The 18,454-nt window shown below is 32.2% G+C and overlaps 3 protein-coding genes and 1 pseudogene across 3 annotated transcripts; 3 read left to right on the forward strand and 1 right to left on the reverse strand.

The window, feature by feature from the left end:
* Window positions 1-929: 929 nt before the first annotated feature.
* Window positions 930-4,340, reverse strand: LOC123201565 (putative leucine-rich repeat receptor-like protein kinase At2g19210). Its single transcript, XM_044617128.1, has 2 exons — window positions 4,071-4,340; window positions 930-1,121 (listed from the first exon to the last, which is right to left on the reverse strand). Exons 1-2 carry the CDS (start codon window positions 4,338-4,340, stop codon window positions 930-932), a joined length of 462 nt encoding a protein of 153 aa, XP_044473063.1.
* Window positions 4,341-5,631: 1,291 nt separating this feature from the next.
* LOC123201574 lies at window positions 5,632-8,662 on the forward strand (annotated as a pseudogene).
* Window positions 8,663-10,706: 2,044 nt separating this feature from the next.
* On the forward strand, window positions 10,707-12,506 carry LOC123201581 (pentatricopeptide repeat-containing protein At3g57430, chloroplastic-like). Its single transcript, XM_044617163.1, has 2 exons — window positions 10,707-12,434; window positions 12,487-12,506. Exons 1-2 carry the CDS (start codon window positions 10,904-10,906, stop codon window positions 12,504-12,506), a joined length of 1,551 nt encoding a protein of 516 aa, XP_044473098.1. The 5' UTR covers window positions 10,707-10,903.
* On the forward strand, window positions 12,449-17,970 carry LOC123209301 (pentatricopeptide repeat-containing protein At4g02750-like). Its single transcript, XM_044627290.1, has 3 exons — window positions 12,449-13,513; window positions 14,120-14,290; window positions 17,540-17,970. Exon 1 carries the CDS (start codon window positions 12,521-12,523, stop codon window positions 13,361-13,363), a length of 843 nt encoding a protein of 280 aa, XP_044483225.1. The 5' UTR covers window positions 12,449-12,520; the 3' UTR covers window positions 13,364-13,513; window positions 14,120-14,290; window positions 17,540-17,970.
* The last annotated feature ends 484 nt before the right edge of the window (window positions 17,971-18,454 follow it).

Below are 18,454 nucleotides of genomic sequence, written 5' to 3' on the forward strand. Positions count from 1 at the left end.
TCTTTTGCTTTGATTGTCTTTGAATGTGAGAGATTGAGGATGAACAATAATGGATAGAATGTTGGAAAGAGAGGTAAATGGGACGTAATTCAGCTCTTAAAGAGAGATTCGAATCCTCATAACAAAATTAAGAATCCATTGTAACAAAAAGGAGAAGAATTACAACATCAAGCAATTGAAAGAGAAAAGAGAAAGGCTTTAAAGTACAAAAGATTTCATATAGAAGAAGCCTTGGGTCTCAAGGCTTCTTTGGTTCTAATATAATTGAAAAGAGTATTCTTTCCTCTCATTTTTTGCTCTAATTCCAAAAGGCTTTGCTCTCAACTCAAGCTTAATATTCTTTTCTTTTCTTCTATAATCACTAAAGTGTTGTAGAGATCTTATTTTTATTCTGAAAGCACTTAATATGATTCACTGATTTCACATGGGCATACATGGATTAAATTTGTTAACCTTTTAATAAAAAACTAGGTGAATGTGTAATTCAAAAAAAATTTATTTTGTAAGTCTAATCTAATCATTTGAAAACGGGTCAGTATACTTTATATTGTCGTTTTCAAATTTAGGTTATAAGGTAAATTAATGTAACTTATTAGGCTTTTGATGAGAGAGGCCAATTAACTCTTTAAATTTTAAATAAAAGGAAGGTAGAAGTCCCCTTCTCCGATTGATAAAAAACAGATAACATTTTGGCACCCTTTTTGCATAACACATTCTGAAATTGGGAAGGAAAACTTTGCTTGAGGATTGACAATCAATCCTTCCTGCATCAATTTTCTTAACAGATGGCACAAACATGATTGTCTTAGTCCCTAATTTATGAATATAAATTATTCTATTTCCTTTTGTAGCTCTTGGGTTTTTTCTTTTCTTGATAACGAGAAACCCCACCTTACCCCCCGGGTTTAGTGACCAATAAATCAAGAGTATTATCTCAGTATGCTTCCAAATGATTTATACCAAAGCTCTCCACCTTGGAAGCCCACCCCTTGGAGGCTACCTCTGGATTTTGCTTCAGTTTCTACGCCCTGCAACTCCTGCACATTCACGGAAGTTTTAGATCCCAGAGAACTATTTGCACTCTCTTCAGCTTTTGTTCCCTGCAATCCATCTGCAGTTACCTGGTTACACAACACTTGATTCAGTTCAGCAAGAAAGCTAAGCTCTGATTTCTCGACACTTTGAAGTGACACATTCAGTCTGGCTTGATAAAAACATTGCTATTATTTTCACATAAAATTAGCAAGTACTATTCTAATTCATAGAAAACCAATTTCTCTACAAACTTATATTAAAGTTTCTATAATATCAATTCGATAATGTTAAAAGAACATGTACGATATGTTAAAAGAAAAAGAAGCAACAGAAATGTGCTTGCATTGATTATTTCCAAGTATCACCAAACAAATTCTTTTCACACATAAAACAAAATCAAAAACTGTGTTCAACAGATCTATTTCCTAATTACGGTAAAAATAATTCCCCCCATTTTCTTGTACAGTAAGCAAAATCCTTGCCATGTCTTGGAATTTAAAAAAAAATATGTTACTGTGTTTGAAACTTTATTTGCTGAAACTTTTTTAGAGATCAAGAAAGTCAATGAACAACAATTGTGACAGTGTTCGTAATTACGGTCAGACAAGAAAGATGAATCCAAAATTAATGACACAGGGTTTAACAATCAAATCTGACATGTCAAAGTAAGATTGTTGCCAAATCTGTAGCTTTTCAAGTTCTGCACCCCTCCATCTGGTCTTTTTATGGATCACTAGCATTCTCAAAAGAATTTCATTACCTATAGTTCCACATATAAAAGTCAAAGAAAAGTTGTAGAGACTAATCCCATCAAATCACTAAAACCCAGGCATGTCAAATTTTAATATATATATATATATATACACTGATTTTTGTGCTGCAAGAATCATATACAAGAAGAGTATTTCTAGAAATTAAATGCACCTCATCAGGCTTAGGGATTGTCTCCAACACTTTCTGAATCAAGTCAGCCAATCGTTGATACTAGGGCCTGTATGATAAAAACAGGCAGCCCTGATATATATGCATCTTCCCTGGCATATTATTCTTACTCAGAAATGGTTTATGATATAAAAATTGATTTACTACAGGCAAGCAAGTAATTACGGTCAGACAAGAAAGATGAATCCAAAATTAATGACACAGGGTTTAACAATCAAATCTGACATGTCAAAGTAAGATTGTTGCCAAATCTGTAGCTTTTCAAGTTCTGCACCCCTCCATCTGGTCTTTTTATGGATCACTAGCATTCTCAAAAGAATTTCATTACCTATAGTTCCACATATAAAAGTCAAAGAAAAGTTGTAGAGACTAATCCCATCAAATCACTAAAACCCAGGCATGTCAAATTTTAATATATATATATATATATATACACTGATTTTTGTGCTGCAAGAATCATATACAAGAAGAGTATTTCCAGAAATTAAATGCACCTCATCAGGCTTAGGGATTGTCTCCAACACTTTCTGAATCAAGTCAGCCAATCGTTGATACTAGGGCCTGTATGATAAAAACAGGCAGCCCTGATATATATGCATCTTCCCTGGCATATTATTCTTACTCAGAAATGGTTTATGATATAAAAATTGATTTACTACAGGCAAGCAACTAGAGAATATGGTAAAACAGAAGTAGCACCTAAATAGTCTCTCCAGCAGACAGATTCTTGACCCAGTTGTAGAAATAGAGAACTGTGGATAAATCCGCTTCTGAAATGAAGGGATTTTCATCTAATTTAAGCTAGGAACACCATCTTCTCTATCATGCAAACATCTGCCTTTTCTCCTTTCTTCTTCATGATTATTTCCTCTATATTTAATCATTAAGTTACTTGAGCTTACAAATAATGTAATAACGAGAATACAATGATGGCAATTTGTTAACATACCTGTTCTCAAGCTTGTTTTCCCCTAAATTTTGCATTACAAATTTCAACCAAATGAATGTTCTCTTCATACTCTATGTTCAAAAACAATAGCATTGTATCAGTATGATAAATTAAATTGGCATTAGAGCTATATCAGCAAGAGTGGAGGAATTCAGTGCCTTAATTAAACGAGCGTATGGCAAGTGTCTCTTCTGCCAAGTTTCCATCAGCATGCAACCTTGCCAATCTGAAACTGCCCACCTGTTTATGATATTGATAATGCATAATCATTAACATTGCAGTAAGGATTTTGATTGTCACTATTTCTAAGAAAAATTTAATGAATCAAATTCAATAGACTATAAATTCCACTTGATATCTTAGACCTCTTCAGCTTGTCTGCTATTCTTTTTTTGCTACAATTCCATGCTCTGTATTCCCCTGCATTTTCTGTTACAGTTTTCTGATGTGAATCCAAACAAATTAAATTGTGATTATGGTAAGGGGGCATCAAGCCATTGATGAAAGAAAAAAGTATCTGTTATAGAATTTCTGAAGTGTCAAAATTGTTAATTTTTAAAAAAATTTATTTACAGTTGTTTACAATCAACAACTAATTAATTCACATGTCTGTTTCCTGTAATGTTCTTGTAGTCGTTGCCTTGAAATTTTCTCCTGCAAAATAAATCACATCTTTATGTCAAGACAATAGCTATTCTCATGCCAAAATTATTCACACACAATTTAATAAAAAACATATATACAATAGTTTATGAATGAAACTATGCGTACAAACAAATTGTACAAAATTTTATGTATAAATTGAGGTGTCCACTTATGACTGGGGGATGTAATTGTTTTTTTTTTTTTTCATTTCAAAATTACACAATAAAGAACTATTCCCTTATGTTTAAATAATTTGTTCATACATACAGTATTATTCATAATTTATAATGAACAACTAATTAATTTACATACCTGCTCTTCGAAGAACAATAGTATGATGATGGAGTTAAGGTTATCCATTAATCTTCTTGTATGAGTATGAATATTCAACACCTCAAAAAAAAAAAAAAAGAAACAACCCCCTCTGGCGCACAAATTTAAAATTTTTCCAAAGCTGTAGATATCAATCTTTTCGTTCACTTTTGTTGTGTGAGCATACTCTGCAATGAAATAAAAGAATTATGTTGATGCGGATGCTACAATTTGTGTTATCAAAAGAACAAAAATTATCAGTTTGTGAATGCTTCTTTCCCAGAGCAAAATAGCCAAAGGAGCCTGCCAACGCAGACATTGTGTGAGGCTCTCCCTGCTTAGCCAACATCTTAGCCAGTCCTAAATCTGCAATTTTTGCGTGGAATTCAGAGTCCAACAAGATATTGCTAGACTTTACGTCTGGGCGAATGATCTGAGGTGTGCAGTTGTGGTGCATATAAAAGTTCAGTTTGGTTCCAAAAATGAACAAAATTTTTCAATTCAAATTTAACTTAAATTTGAATTAAACAAATTCGAACTAAACTAAATTAAACCAAACCAAGTCAAGCTGGCTTTCGAGACGAACCAACCTCAAATTGAATCAAACTACACAATAAGTGGAAGTTGAGTTAGAATTTTTTAGTTTGTGATAATTTTATGTTGTACCATTTCATGTTGTCCACTTTACTAATGAAAAAGAATGAAACTAAAATGATAACAATTTGAAAAGGTACAATAATAATATTTGAAACAATTGGACTAACACATGTAAGTCTTTCTCTTGCTGAGGTCTTTTAAAAAGTCTTTTCAAAGTTTATTTGGGCTGAAATAAAACCACATGCACAAACTAAATCACGCATTTAGAATTTAAATTTTTCTAATGGATTTTCTCATGAATTAGGAGTTTGAATTAATGTTCTGAAAAAAATTGAACAAACAGTCAGTGGAAAATCTATTTTAAATTACTGTTGATCATGTATGAAAGTAAGAAAAAGCAAGCAAGAAAATGAGTTAATTAGATATTGACTTGAAGAGTAGAGTCAGTGTCATGTGGCAGTTTCTTAGAAAATACAAATAAGTTTATGAGGTATGAAATCAGAAAAAGCAAGAGGATATCCTCATGCATCTCAATATGAAATCCGGTACTGCCTTTTTCATACTAGACCACCAAAAAGATATCCTCAAGTCTTAATACATTTTTACACTTCCAAGGTGGGTCATGTAAAGCGCACTGTGCACCTTGCTCAAAATTTCAGTCCTCATATTGTCATCCTGAGGGACACATACCTTGTCTCGAAATTTCAACACCCTATCCAACACACTAAAATCTGGTTACAATTTGTCAATGACTTGTTGTATCATTTGTGTACACCACTTATTAGTGGCCTGTCTAGCTCGAATCTCATCAAGTACGATCGGCTTGGTATCCAACTCAGTCAACAATCCTGTAACCGCTTCAATCTACTTATTTAAGATGTCCTACTATAACTTAGGGAATGTAGTCACTTGATACAATGCTACTTTTCGATTCAGTGCATTGGCCACAACATTAGCTCTACTAGATGGTACTTGATGTCCACATCATAATCCTTAACCAACTTTAGCCACTGACGTTGTCTCATATTTGGCTCTTGTTGTATGAAGAAAAATTTCAACCTCTTATGATCAGTATACACATTGGTCTTTACTCCATGCAAATAGTGATGTCAGATTTTAAGAGCAAAAACCACAACAACCAATTTCCAATCATGGGTCGGATACTTAATCTCATATTCCTTCAACTGATTGGAGGCATATGCAATTACTCCATCTTGTTGAATCAAAATAGCCCTAAGTCCCTGATGTGATGCATCTGTGTACAAATCATACTCCTCGCCATTGCTAGGTAGAGTCAAAACTAGAGCGCTGGTCAACCTCTGTTTCAATGTCTGGAAACTATCCTCACAATCCTAAGACCATTGGAAATTCTACGGTGCAAATGAGTTAATCGATAATGAAATGGTGAAACTAAGAAAAGGCAATGGAGACTCACCACATGAAGATGAAGATAGATGAGAGTGAAATTTAGTCTCCAAAAAATCTAAAAAGTAAAAAAAGTTAAGGAATTCATTCAAAATCCTTCAACACCAAATTTCCTATTGTACTTCAAATTTTTTTTTTCATATTATCAAATGAGATGTTTGAAAAGTTCAATCTCTATAGTAGTAGAAGTGTACATAGACTATAAAATTGATTATGATTAGATTTTGAGTCGAATCAAGTTCAAATATTAATTGATTTAATTTTAATTTGAATCCACAACTGATAGTTTGAAATTGAGATTGTTTGAAAATGTTGTTAAAGATTATCAATATAACAAATAATGTCATTAATGGAATAAATAATATCAATAATTGATAAATAATATTATTGACAGAATAAAAAGTATTATCAATCAGAGTTTTAAAGTAAACTCAAAATAAATTATCTAATTAAATTTTTGTCTTTTGGGTAATTTATCTAATTGAAATTATAATTTGAATTCAATTTAGAATCAAACCATACCATAAGTGAAGTTGAGGTTATTTTTGGGTAAGTCGAAGTTGAATTAGACTTTTTTTTAATGAAAAAGAATGAGACTAAAATGATAATCATTTGAAAAATAAAGTACAAAAATAATATTTGAAACAATTGAACTAACATAAGTCTTTCTCCTACTATAACTCATGTTTTGTCAAAGTCCTATTTGGCATGACAACGTAAAGTAGCACACCTTACTTTTTAGCTGAAAACCGCTGACATAGTCTGTAATCACACCTCCAGATTTTGAATTTTGTGGAAGAGACTCACGATGTGAAGATGCATAAGAGAGAAAGTTTATTCAGTCTTCTGCGGATGGCATATTAATGGACTTGGGAATGTCCTCTATGCAGGTTTGCCCCAATGACATTTTTGTTGTTTCTCAGTCATATTTAACTTGTTCTTATGTCATTAAAAGCTCATGCTGACCTGAAATCTGTGTTTTTGATGTTATAGATGATTTCTACTTATACCCAAGGATAATAGTTTGAATAATTTAATTGTACATACTTTGCCAAGGCTCTCATTATTCATACATCTGCCTCCTATTTTATGCGACTGGTACTCCTTATGCACAGGTGAATAATCCTAAAAGAGGTTTTAGCATGCTTGGTAATGGGCCTCTTGACATGCGAATGGATCCTCAAGTGAGGTTTTTTTTTTGTTTTTTCTCTCACATATATGAATTCTTTTATCTATTTTTTAGAAAATTCCATATTTCGGAGTTCCAATGATATCCTAGTTGGAACAAAGTGGTTGTGCTAATCAGGAACTGGCTTTAGTTTCACCTTGTATAGTTAACAAGGCATATTTAAATGCAGTAAGGTAGAGGCTTAGGCTATCTTCATAAGAACTAATTCCTTTAATAATTTTTGGCATTCTGTTTTCTCCTATGCCTGGATGTTTTATTATACAGTCTTCTAAATGAGTGAACTTTTGTTAGATGTCAGTCTTGTAGATCATGTCAGTGGCTTGTATATTCTTTCTTTTAGTTTCGGTGACCCTTTAAATTCTCAAGTCTACGTGAATTGATCAGATTAGTATCGAATCAATAAATATAAATGACACTACTAATGTCCTCGAATGAAAGATTTACTCATTCTAGCAACTTGCTTTATGTTAATGTTCAGTAAGTTTTTGAGGGATCTAAAACTGATAGATCAAGTCAGTGGTTCTGATATCGTCCTTCTGATCTTTCTCTGCTGGTTTGGTTGTTTAGTTACGCTGTCTCATGCGATCTTTTGCTGGGTGATTAGTGTGATCGCTTCCTTAAGAATTTTCTTCTGTTTCACTAGACTAATTGAAGCGGGCTTTTTCCAGGCAAGTCTGAAAGCAGAGGACATATTAAATTCATGGCCAGATACTGAATTAGGTCAAATCCTGCAAGAATATGGGGAAGAAAGCAACTGGCGAGTGCCTCTAAAAAAGATTGTTCAAGCTCGAAATCATGGTGGGTTGCATTCCACTGGTGAATTGGTAGATCTTATCCGGAGTGTGACTCCAGTGACTAGAGGTAGGTTCTTTTCCATCCATCTACTGTCGTTCTGGTTTACACTCTAGCATACCTTCTGAAAACGAACATGCCTTCTATACTGCTCCACTGTCCTCATTTCTTGTAAAAGACGGTTAAATCACTTGGCTTGTAGCAACAACATAGATGATACGAATTATGCAAAATTGATCCGTAACATATATTTACTGAATTAATCACTGAATTGCTCTAGGGGGTAGACAAGGTTGGATAAAGACAGCAACACGGGTGTTTCAAGCTCTGAGAATTGCCGTGAACGATGAACTCAAGACATTGGAGAATTCCCTCTATGCTTCTTTGATTGCCTTGCCCCTGGCAGTAGGCTTGCTGTCATTTCCTTTCACAGTTTGGAGGACAGAATTGTGAAACAAACATTTCTCAACATCATTGACCGCAACAAAGAAGATGGCAAAGAGGGAAATGAAGACGAGAGAAGAAGAGATCTGAAACAGATCAGAAATGACAGCCAGGTAAACGAACTCTGGATTAAACAAATGATTGAAGGCTGGAATGGAACAATTCTCACTAAGAGACCGATAACACCATCTGAAGCAGAGGAAAGATTGAATCGCCGCAGCAGGAGTGCTAAGCTCAGGGTGATACAAAAGGCTTGAAATTAGATTACTGATTTGTCAGCTATTGATTCATTGAAGGGGGGAAACTGGCATGTGATCTATATTAAGCTATATGAATGTTGTATGATTTTCCACCTTCATCAATTCATCATTCTTGAATATCCAGGTAGCTTATATTTAGGGGTGAATCTAAGCCGAACCAGCTTCGGCGCGGTGTTTGGCACAAAGAAAGTTGAACTCAAGTGGGAAAATAACAGACTTAAAAAGAAAGGAACACAAATGGAAAATTTGAAGAGGTTTTCAGAAAGTAACAATAATTGAATTTTTTACAAATATTATCATATTTATTTAGCAATTGTTATAGAATATCAACTAAAGCAATGGAAAGTTCTTTATGCATTCTAATGTAATCAATATTTTTAGACCCGGATTAGTATAAACTGGGTTAGGGGTTTGTTTAGAACTCAAATGTTTTTATCATCAGTTAAAATAAATAAATATTAAAATAATATTCAATAAAAAGAGAATTATAATTTGATGGTTTCGAGGTAGACATTCTTGAGGAGATAGATTTTATTTGAGTTTGCAATGTAAAGTTTTCTACTCTTTGACAAATTATAGCACTCCAAATCATGTTTAATTGAATCATGTATCATATTATATGTTAAAATTTTAATTTTTTATATCGTATTTAAAATATCACATCATATTATATGATATAGTTTTTAAAAATAAAATAATAAAAAAATTCTAATTGATATATTATTATTTTAGAAAAAATTACATGTATTTAAAAATTTAAGATTTTTTATATATACTTGTATTATATTATTATTTTTTTTAAAAAATATATTGATAATATATATTGTATCATATGATATATTTATTATAATGTATTAATTTGATAAATCTTATAATACATATTATTTTTTATATATATCATATCATACTATAAAATATATACCGTATATCATATAATATAATAATTATATCCTGAGTAATTAAAATGTATTTAAATATTGATCCGTTAAATTTGGCTTTCAAAGATGTTTGATGGATCCACAATTACATGATTTATGAAAGTATTCTTTTAGATGTTTTATAGGCATATATTGTGGGTAATTTTGTCAATTTTTTTTATTTTACGTTTGGTAAATTTGATAATTATTTTAAGTTAAGATGAGCACCAATTAATATCAAATTTAAACACTCTTAACCAAAATCAGTATAAATTTATTAAAAATAATTTAAATTTAACTTAAATAAAATAGAATTTGACCTAAATTTTATTTAATCTATAATATAAATTTATAGTTTAACTTCTTGATTAATTGATAACAATGATATTTATTTCATAATAAATAAAATGATGTTATTTTTGTAATTATTTAACTTAATTCGAATTAAATTATAAATCAAATTAAATTGAATCAAACTATCAGTTCGACTCGCAAGTCAACCAAAACAAAACCCTTTTGAGTTTTAAATATGAACCAATTGTTTCCATTTGATTTTAATTTGAGTTTAACTTAAATTAATACAAGTCAAGTCAAACAGAACTGGATTAGTTTTCAAGACCGAGATAGCCCGATCCGGTTTTAACACTATTTAAAGTTGAAATATAACCCTTAGATTCTGATTATTTTTGCTAATTCCCCTGACAAAACAGACTTCTCACTTTTAACCTGCAGAATCAATCCGATATGCAACTGCTAATGTCCAGAGCTAGTGAAGATGTTAAGCTCCGCCATTAACACTTGCAAGCCTTTGTCCACAACAACTCTTCTTTCCCAACTCGAACCCCATCAAAGTAAAATCCAGCTCTTCATATTTCTGTCATACCAATCACTCACACAACATTAGCAATAAAAGATTTCAACTAGACTTGCTTCAATTTTTTCACTCAAAATCGAGCCTTGGCCTCAACTGTTCCATCAGCCAGGGAACTTAAAGGTACAGATAAAAATATTTATTATTTATTTATTTGCAGCTTCTCTGTTTTGGACTTTATGGCTGAAAATTTAGTTTTGTTGTTTGTTGTCTCAGGAGAGTAAAGGGTTCTGGGATTAATGGAAGGTGAGAGCCTTTTAAGCTGAACTATAAGCTCAATCATCAATTCTCTTTTTTTTTTTTTTGGTTTCTTTATATGTAGTTTTCACTTGGCTGATGAGAAAATTACTGAGAGAAAAGGAAAAAGGGGGAACTTTTCGCATTGTGACTTGAATTTTTTGACCACTTAACTCAACTCAGCTGACCCTTGTATCTGCATAGGAAATTATATATTCTAACCCCATTGCAAAGTAAAACTATTGGTGATATACAAACTCCAAAGGGCCTTTGCTTTGCTATCTTTCGATGTTGTTACAGAACAATGCATTTAAAATTCTTCATGTGCATAGACATCAAGTAGCTTCAAGACTCTTAAGCAAATATCACTTTCTGTTGAGAAAGACACACTGTACCTATCACTCATCAACCAACCACACACATGTGAATCTCCTCACAATTGCCTCAAACTCCAAATCTCTGCGCCAAACTAAACAAGTCCATGCCTTTGCACTCCACAATGGATTTCTTCCTGGAAGTGTTTCTCTCTGTGCCTCTTTGATCGTCCGCTATGCTGCTTTCCAAGAATCCAATGCTTGTTTCCTTCTCTTTGAACAGACTATTAGTTATTGCCACACTGCATTTCTGTGGAATACTTTCATTCGGGCTTTATTGGTTGCCCGTGTTCATGATGGTTTTGTTACCTATAATCGAATGGTTAGGACCAGAGTTCCGCTTGATAACCATACCTTCCCTTTTGTTCTCAAGGCATGTGCTGATAATTTGGAACTCCAAAAGGGTATGGAGATTCATGGGCATCTGTTCAAACTTGGTTTTGAAATGGATGTTTTTGTAGGTAATACCCTGTTGTTGTTTTATGGTAATTGTGGGCTTTTGGAAAATGTTAGGAGTGTGTTTGATGAAATGCGTGAGAGAGATATTGTTTCCTGGAATACAATTATAGGATTACTTTCGGTTAATGGCTGTTATGTGGAGGCGCTTGATTTATATTGTGATATGATTTTAAGGTCTGGGTTTAAACCAAACTCAGTTACTGTTGTTAGTATTTTGCCAGTTTGCGGGAGCCTTGCAAATGAGGTCATGGCAAGGCAGATTCATTGTTTTGTTGTGAAGGTTGGGTTGGGTGTTCAGGTGACTACCAGTAATGCACTGGTTGATGTGTATGGTAAATGTGGAAATATGATGGCTTCAAGGCAAGTTTTTGATGAAATGGTAGACAGGAACGAAGTTTCCTGGAATGCCATAATTGCTAGTCTTGCTCATACTGGGTGTAACAAGGATGCATTAAATATGTTTAGGCTGATGATTTGTGCTGGGCTGACACCAAACTCTATTGCCTTATCTAGTATTTTACCTGTATTGGTTGAAGAAGAATTATTTGGGTTAGGAAAGGAAATCCATGGGTTCTGTTTAAGAATGGGCATTGAATCTGATGTGTTTGTTGCCAACTCAATGATTGATATGTATGCAAAATCAGGCCATCAATCTGAAGCTTCCTCTGTGTTTCACAATATGCTTGTAAAGAACGTTGTTACTTGGAATGCCATGATTGATAATTTTACTCAAAACGGGCAAGAATTAGCAGCTCTAGAGCTATTAAGAGCAATGTCAGTACATAACGAGATACCTAATTCTGTCACTTTGACGAATGTTCTTCCAGCTTGTGCACGAGTTGGTTTCCTTCGTCCAGGAAAAGAAATCCATGCAGTGACCATCCGTATGGGGTTCAACCTTGATCTTTTTGTAACCAATGCTCTGACAGACATGTATGCAAAATGTGGCTGCTTAGATCTGGCTCAAAGTGTTTTTGACATATCCTGTAGGGATGAAATATCTTATAATATATTAATAGTAAGCTATGCTCAAACTAGTGATTGCTCAAAATCTTTGAGTTTATTCTCAGAAATGGGTCTCATGGGTATGATGCATGATGTGGTTTCCTTTGTGGGTGCTATATCAGCTTGTGGAAAATTAGCTGCAACCAAGCAAGGGAAAGAGATCCATGCAGTCGTGACGAGAAAGCTTTTTCACACACACCTCTTTGTTGCTAATTCACTTTTGGACTTTTATTCCAGATGTGGACGGATTGATATAGCTGACAAGATCTTTGTGAGGATTCCAAATAAAGATGCAGCCTCATGGAATACTATGATTTTGGGTTATGGAATGCTTGGTGATTTGGACATGGCTATCGATCTCTTCGAAAATATGAGGGAACGTGGAGTGCAATATGATTCAGTTTCATATATTGCAGTTTTGTCAGCCTGTAGCCATGGAGGATTTGTTGAAAAAGGGAGGAAATACTTTGAGGAAATGCAAGCTCAGAATATTAAGCCGACACAAATGCACTATGCTTGTATGGTTGATCTCTTTGGACGAGCTGGCCTTATGGAAGATGTAGTGGAACTTATAAAAAATTTGCCCATCATACCGGAGTCCAACATATGGGGTGCTTTGCTTGGGGCATGCCGAATCCATGGTAATATAGAGTTGGGGTCTTGGGCAGCTGAGCATTTGCTTAAGTTGAAACCTGAACATTGTGGGTATTATGTTCTTCTTTCAAACATGTATGCAGAAGCTGGGAAATGGGATGAGGCAAACAAGATTAGGGAATTGATGAAGTCGAGAGGGGCAAAGAAAAATCCTGGTTACAGTTGGGTTCAAACGGGGGACCAGGTACAAGCATTTGTAGTTGGAGAGGTAATGGAGAACTCCACTCCAGGTCTTTGGCATGCAGAACACGGTTAAATTTGTTAAAGAAATCTGAGTTTTATGGTTGTTTGCTGACGTACAAGTCTTGGCAGCATCAAAAGTGAACCAGAAAATTGAATAGCGGAAATTTTTTAAGTATCCAGAAGACCAAAAGGAGATGAATTGCATCGAACTTTTGCTCAGTAGGTAGAGTAATTGATAGATAAGTACTCCTTTTATGGGTAACTTTCATCATTTTCAGTAAAGCACTCTCCAGGTCTCCGAGCCTGCAAGAAATATTCTTGTGCACACACCAAGAAATAAAATATTCAGATTGATTCTTTAAGTTTCTATGTGTCAAATAAATGTTTAAAATTGCAATTTTTTTTAATAATTTAATATTTTCTATCATTATGCAAAAACAATTGGAAACTTCTTTGTGACTATTTGAGACTTGAAAACATTTGATACTATTTGAAAAATATAACTGTAACACCTCTAGAGAAATTTCACATCTACAATATATGGAAGAGATGTTGAGTATGTATGAATATTTTGTATCGTTTAAAGATGCTAATAAAAGATTAGTTAAATAGTCTGTGAGTCATAAACTATCATAATGTGTTTTGGTTACAACCACATGTTCTTAAAGATTTTGGAAATTGTCTCCAAAATAATGGAGAAAAGGGGAACGACCAAAGCTTTGACAATGTTTTTCCTTAGGAACTTATGGTGAAATGAAGTTTTGTTTCCTTAGCTACATGTTGTAGACAACCTATATAGTATTTGAATCTTTCTTTATGTTTTCACCAGGCTAACTCAGCTGAAATCAATCCAAAGATTGCAAAGCTTGGGCTTGCTGCATTGCTAGCTTAATGGTTGTTTGATGGCGTTACATATACCACTTTCTTTGTCTTGGCATTCCCCGGCTATAACAAAAGTTCTGGCAAGAACCCGGCTGCTAATCTCCTGGCACTTTTAGGGGTATGAAATACTTCACTTTCGGTATTTGTTGCTTGAAAGCTCTACTTTTTTATACATAGTTTCAAAGTCGTTCATTCAGGCTTAGTGTAATATTCACTTTTTATTTATTTATTTATTTATTATTATTATTATTATTATTTAAATAGGATAAGGTTTAAATTCTAGGGGATAAGGTAAGTTTAAATTTTAAAAATTTTTTTATAAGGTAAAAGCAAGATAATAGTCAAATTTATTATAAAGAGAGGAAATATTTTTATTTGTGATAAATATAGATTTATTTTAAAACTTACGTTTAAAAAAAAAATCAATATTAATAAGGGAGAGAGAGGATTTTTATTTCTTTCAAAACAACGAGAAAGACTTTGAGTATTGGTTTTCGGAAGAGAAGAATTGTTGAGAAGGGGGCTAGAATAGTGAAGCAGTGTTGTTGATATAAGTTTATTGCATTAACGTATGTCTCAATATTTTCATTTATTAGGGTATATAGGTGTTTTATGATTTGAGGATTAGATTTCTTTTTTTTAGAATTCAATTTTGTATTATAAATTGTTTGTTTCATGATAATTTTAGATTAATCTGTAAATTAACTAAAAACAAAAAAATTTATATATATTTGATTCTATTTTATTTTGTATATTAATTTCATTTTATAAAAAAGTTAGCGATTTTTAGTAATTTGTTGATATCTTAACTTTGTAAATTTAAATAGATAGTTTATACTATTTGAAAAATTGTAAAAAATTTTATTTGAGATATTACAAAGAGTTATTAACTATTTTATGAAATTTTATGATTTCATAGAATTAGCTAGAATTTTTAAATGATAAACCTGAAATTTTTGATGAAGTTCATGTCTGTAAAAGATTTATTTATTTTTATATATATTTCTTAATCGTTTTCAATTTAAATATTTTTTTATTTAAATCAATGTCTAGTTATGTTCTAAAAATTTTTGTAATTTTATCATTTTAATATAATTTATTAAAATTGTTATAGGATTGAGTGTTAAACTTGAAATTTATTTGATAGAATTTGTGACCAATAAAGAAATATAGTTTTTAGTTTTTTTTTTAATTAACTGTGACTTGAATTTTTTTTTTATAATTAAATTAGTATGTATAATTTAATTCTGGAAGTTTTCAAAATTTTATAAATTATATGCTAGCTATTAAAATTATTACAAAAGTATGTGTCCAATTTGAAATATTTTTGACAGTGTTAATGGTCTGTGATAAAAATTTCGTTTTACATAGCTTTTTAAATATTTCAGATGAAAAATATCAATATGTTAAGTTTATATCTGCAAAATTTTGTAAATTTTTGAGTTATATATAATTTTATAAAATTGCTGGAAGCTTGAATTGTCAAACTTGAAAACTGTTGTTTGTGTTCATGAGCTGTGGAAGGAAGTAATTTTTGAGAAGTTTTATATATATTTCTTAAAGCTGAATAATTTTTGGTAAACCATCTATATGTCTTCTTTGTCCCAGCAAAGTTGTGTAATGTTTTGATTTGTGTAGAAATTTATAAAATTCATGGAACAAAGGTTGTATAATGTAGACATGTGTTAGTTAGGTTTAGGATTGTTCACTTTAGACACTCTTAGAATCTGTGAAATTAGTTTTGGAATTAAGGATTTTTAGCAGGATTTAAAGATATTACTAAGAGTATTATTACAATTTGAATTCATTGGTTTTGGCTATGATCCGAATAGGTTGTATATAGTAGCTTTTATCGTATAAGGGTTTGTGTAGTTTTTGTTGTTAATCGAGGTAAGTAGAAACTATTCTTTTTGTATATATATAAATGTTATATGTTTGGAAATGATAGTCAAATATGAAAAATTTGGTTTTCGTAAGCTATATAATATTTTTGTAAATGTTTTATATCAAACCCAAAAAAAAAATTTCTACAAATACTTTGTTTATATAATATGGATATTTATTTGATTTATATATATTTGTTTTTGTTCCCATACATAGATTGTAAGTTATATAAATGATATTTCATTCTATTTATATGAAATGACTTTTGTGAGTTATAAAATATTTTTGTATACGTTTTTGTTTCACCCAAATTTTAATTACTTTGACATTGATTTAATAAAAATATTTATGGTATATTTATGATCTGAAATTTTGTTTATGTATGTGGTTTTGACTCATTGTTCGTACTCTCTGCATATCTGTTCTGAACTTTGAAATTATAAGTTTGGTCTAGTTGAATTATCTATTTTGTTGTGCACATTTTTGAAATTCTGATCGGGTCACCGAGATTACAGGTGATATTTGATTTTGAAATTTTGATCGGGTTACCGGGAGTATAGGTGATACTACATGACAAGAGTTTAAAATAAATTTTGACTTAAGTTTAGTAGTTTGAAAGGTTTTGAAATAATTTATTTATTTATTTGTGGTTTTATACGTGTAAGCATCTCTTTCTGTTTGACCTTCTTTTATTTAATTTTCTTTATAAATATTTGAATTAAATGTTTAAGTATGCATATATAACATTTAGTTTTTGCTTACGAAATTAACATCTCACCCTTCATCATTAACATTTTTGCAGATTAGAGATTTCATAGAGTGTGAGTTTCTATTTAGCATTTGGGAAATAAAAAATAAGAGAAGTTAGCTGGGAAGATTGGCTAAAAGAAAAATAAAACAGATTAGTAATTATTCGATTGTATGTTTTGTTTGAAAGACTTTTTATTCTAATGTTTTTGTGATAAAAAATTTTGTATTCAAAACTTTAAAAGATTTTCGAAGTCTTTTGAAGTCGTATGTTTTATTATGGTTTTGGGGTGTTTTACTCAATTATTCTCAACCAAAAAAAAAAAAAACATCTCTATTTATTTAAAGTTTCTCTGATGGTTTTACAAACCATACCTGACCTGTCAGTTCAACCGGCAATTGGTTGCCAATTTGATTGGGAGATGGTTCACCCATGGTATGGGTTTTGAATTGGGATGAACCCTAGTCAAACTAACCCAAATATGTTTGGTCCACGGATCAACTGTCGACTTAACTCGATGAAACCCATACGTTGACACCAACATCACGATGTTGTAAAAATAAGTTTTTTTTTTTTTTTCCTTGCAATCCTGCGTCTCAGCCATCACATAACTTGGCAAACACCACCAGCATGGCATCAGCCTAATTTTTTTCATTTAACCTATCTTTTGACTATTATATGGAGATATTATGTGTGCACCATCAATCCTCAGATTGTTATCTTGATGTGGACTAGGAACAACGTAACCAGGCCATTTGGAGTTGCCGGAGCAGCAGCACTGGCTTCACTTGTCGACAAAGGTTTGAAGAGGATCCAAAACTATTTCAGGTTTCCAAATCTTGTCTATGCATTTGCCCCTGTTGTCTCCATAGTTGGTGCTTCATGTTTAACAGTCGTTGGCTTGCTCATCCTTTCCAGACGTTGAAAAAATTCTCTCATCAAAGAGCAAAAAATGAAGTGAAAGCTCCTTTTCTTGTGCTTGTGCTTGTATATATTTTAGAAATTGTGTCATTTGATTCTAATATTTTCTGGCTGTTCTCTTGAATATAGAAGGAAAAGTGTTGCTTAATCAATGTTTTTGGACTGATGGTGGACCTTGACCCGGTCTAGGGGGCTGCTCTAAATCTTGATTGTTCAGTTAGTGGTAGAATAAATAAATATTATAATAATCAAACAAAATTGTGGTCTAATGGTATATGGTGCATATTATTTACAAATCAGACGTAGTTTAAGTCTGAACAATTGTAAAATTTTATAGTATGACGATTTGACCGAATGAACTCAACAGTCAAAGCGTGACTTGATGTGGTTTGCCTTGTTCAACGTGGTTTACTTGTCCAATGTTTAATCAAATTTTAAACATCGACTTGGAGTAGATTGCCATCAAATCCCAACCGAACTAGTTCAATCAATTGGTTTGGTTTGGGTTTTAAAAAATGCCTCGAATGAAGCTTGCCTAAATTATAGGTGCGAGTATTTGTTTTAGTACTCTCTTATAGGGACAGATTTAAGGTGAGTTAGTTCGAGCTTGATTGTCAACTCAATTCAATCAAGTTCGTGCTTAAATCCAAGCATAAGGGATTTTACATTGTCAACTTCAACTTTGAAGTGCATTCGACACATGATTGCAACTAAGAGATATAATGATGA

Source organism: Mangifera indica, chromosome 2 (assembly GCF_011075055.1).
Source record: "Mangifera indica cultivar Alphonso chromosome 2, CATAS_Mindica_2.1, whole genome shotgun sequence".
Lineage (NCBI taxonomy): Eukaryota > Viridiplantae > Streptophyta > Magnoliopsida > Sapindales > Anacardiaceae > Mangifera > Mangifera indica.

What these genes read in the sequence shown, in the direction of transcription:
- LOC123201565 (XM_044617128.1), bottom strand. Translation starts at nt 4,340, where the DNA reads ATGCACCACAACTGCACACCTCAGATCATTCGCCCAGACGTAAAGTCT. An exon ending in TTCTTTTATTTCATTGCAGA is followed by an intron (nt 1,122 to 4,070) that starts GTATGCTCACAC and finishes TTGTGTAACCAG; the next exon opens with GTAACTGCAGATGGATTGCA.
- LOC123201581 (XM_044617163.1), top strand. Translation starts at nt 10,904, where the DNA reads ATGTTGTTACAGAACAATGCATTTAAAATTCTTCATGTGCATAGACAT. An exon ending in AAGTGTTTTTGACATATCCT is followed by an intron (nt 12,435 to 12,486) that starts GTAGGGATGAAA and finishes TGCTCAAACTAG; the next exon opens with TGATTGCTCAAAATCTTTGA.
- LOC123209301 (XM_044627290.1), top strand. Translation starts at nt 12,521, where the DNA reads ATGGGTCTCATGGGTATGATGCATGATGTGGTTTCCTTTGTGGGTGCT.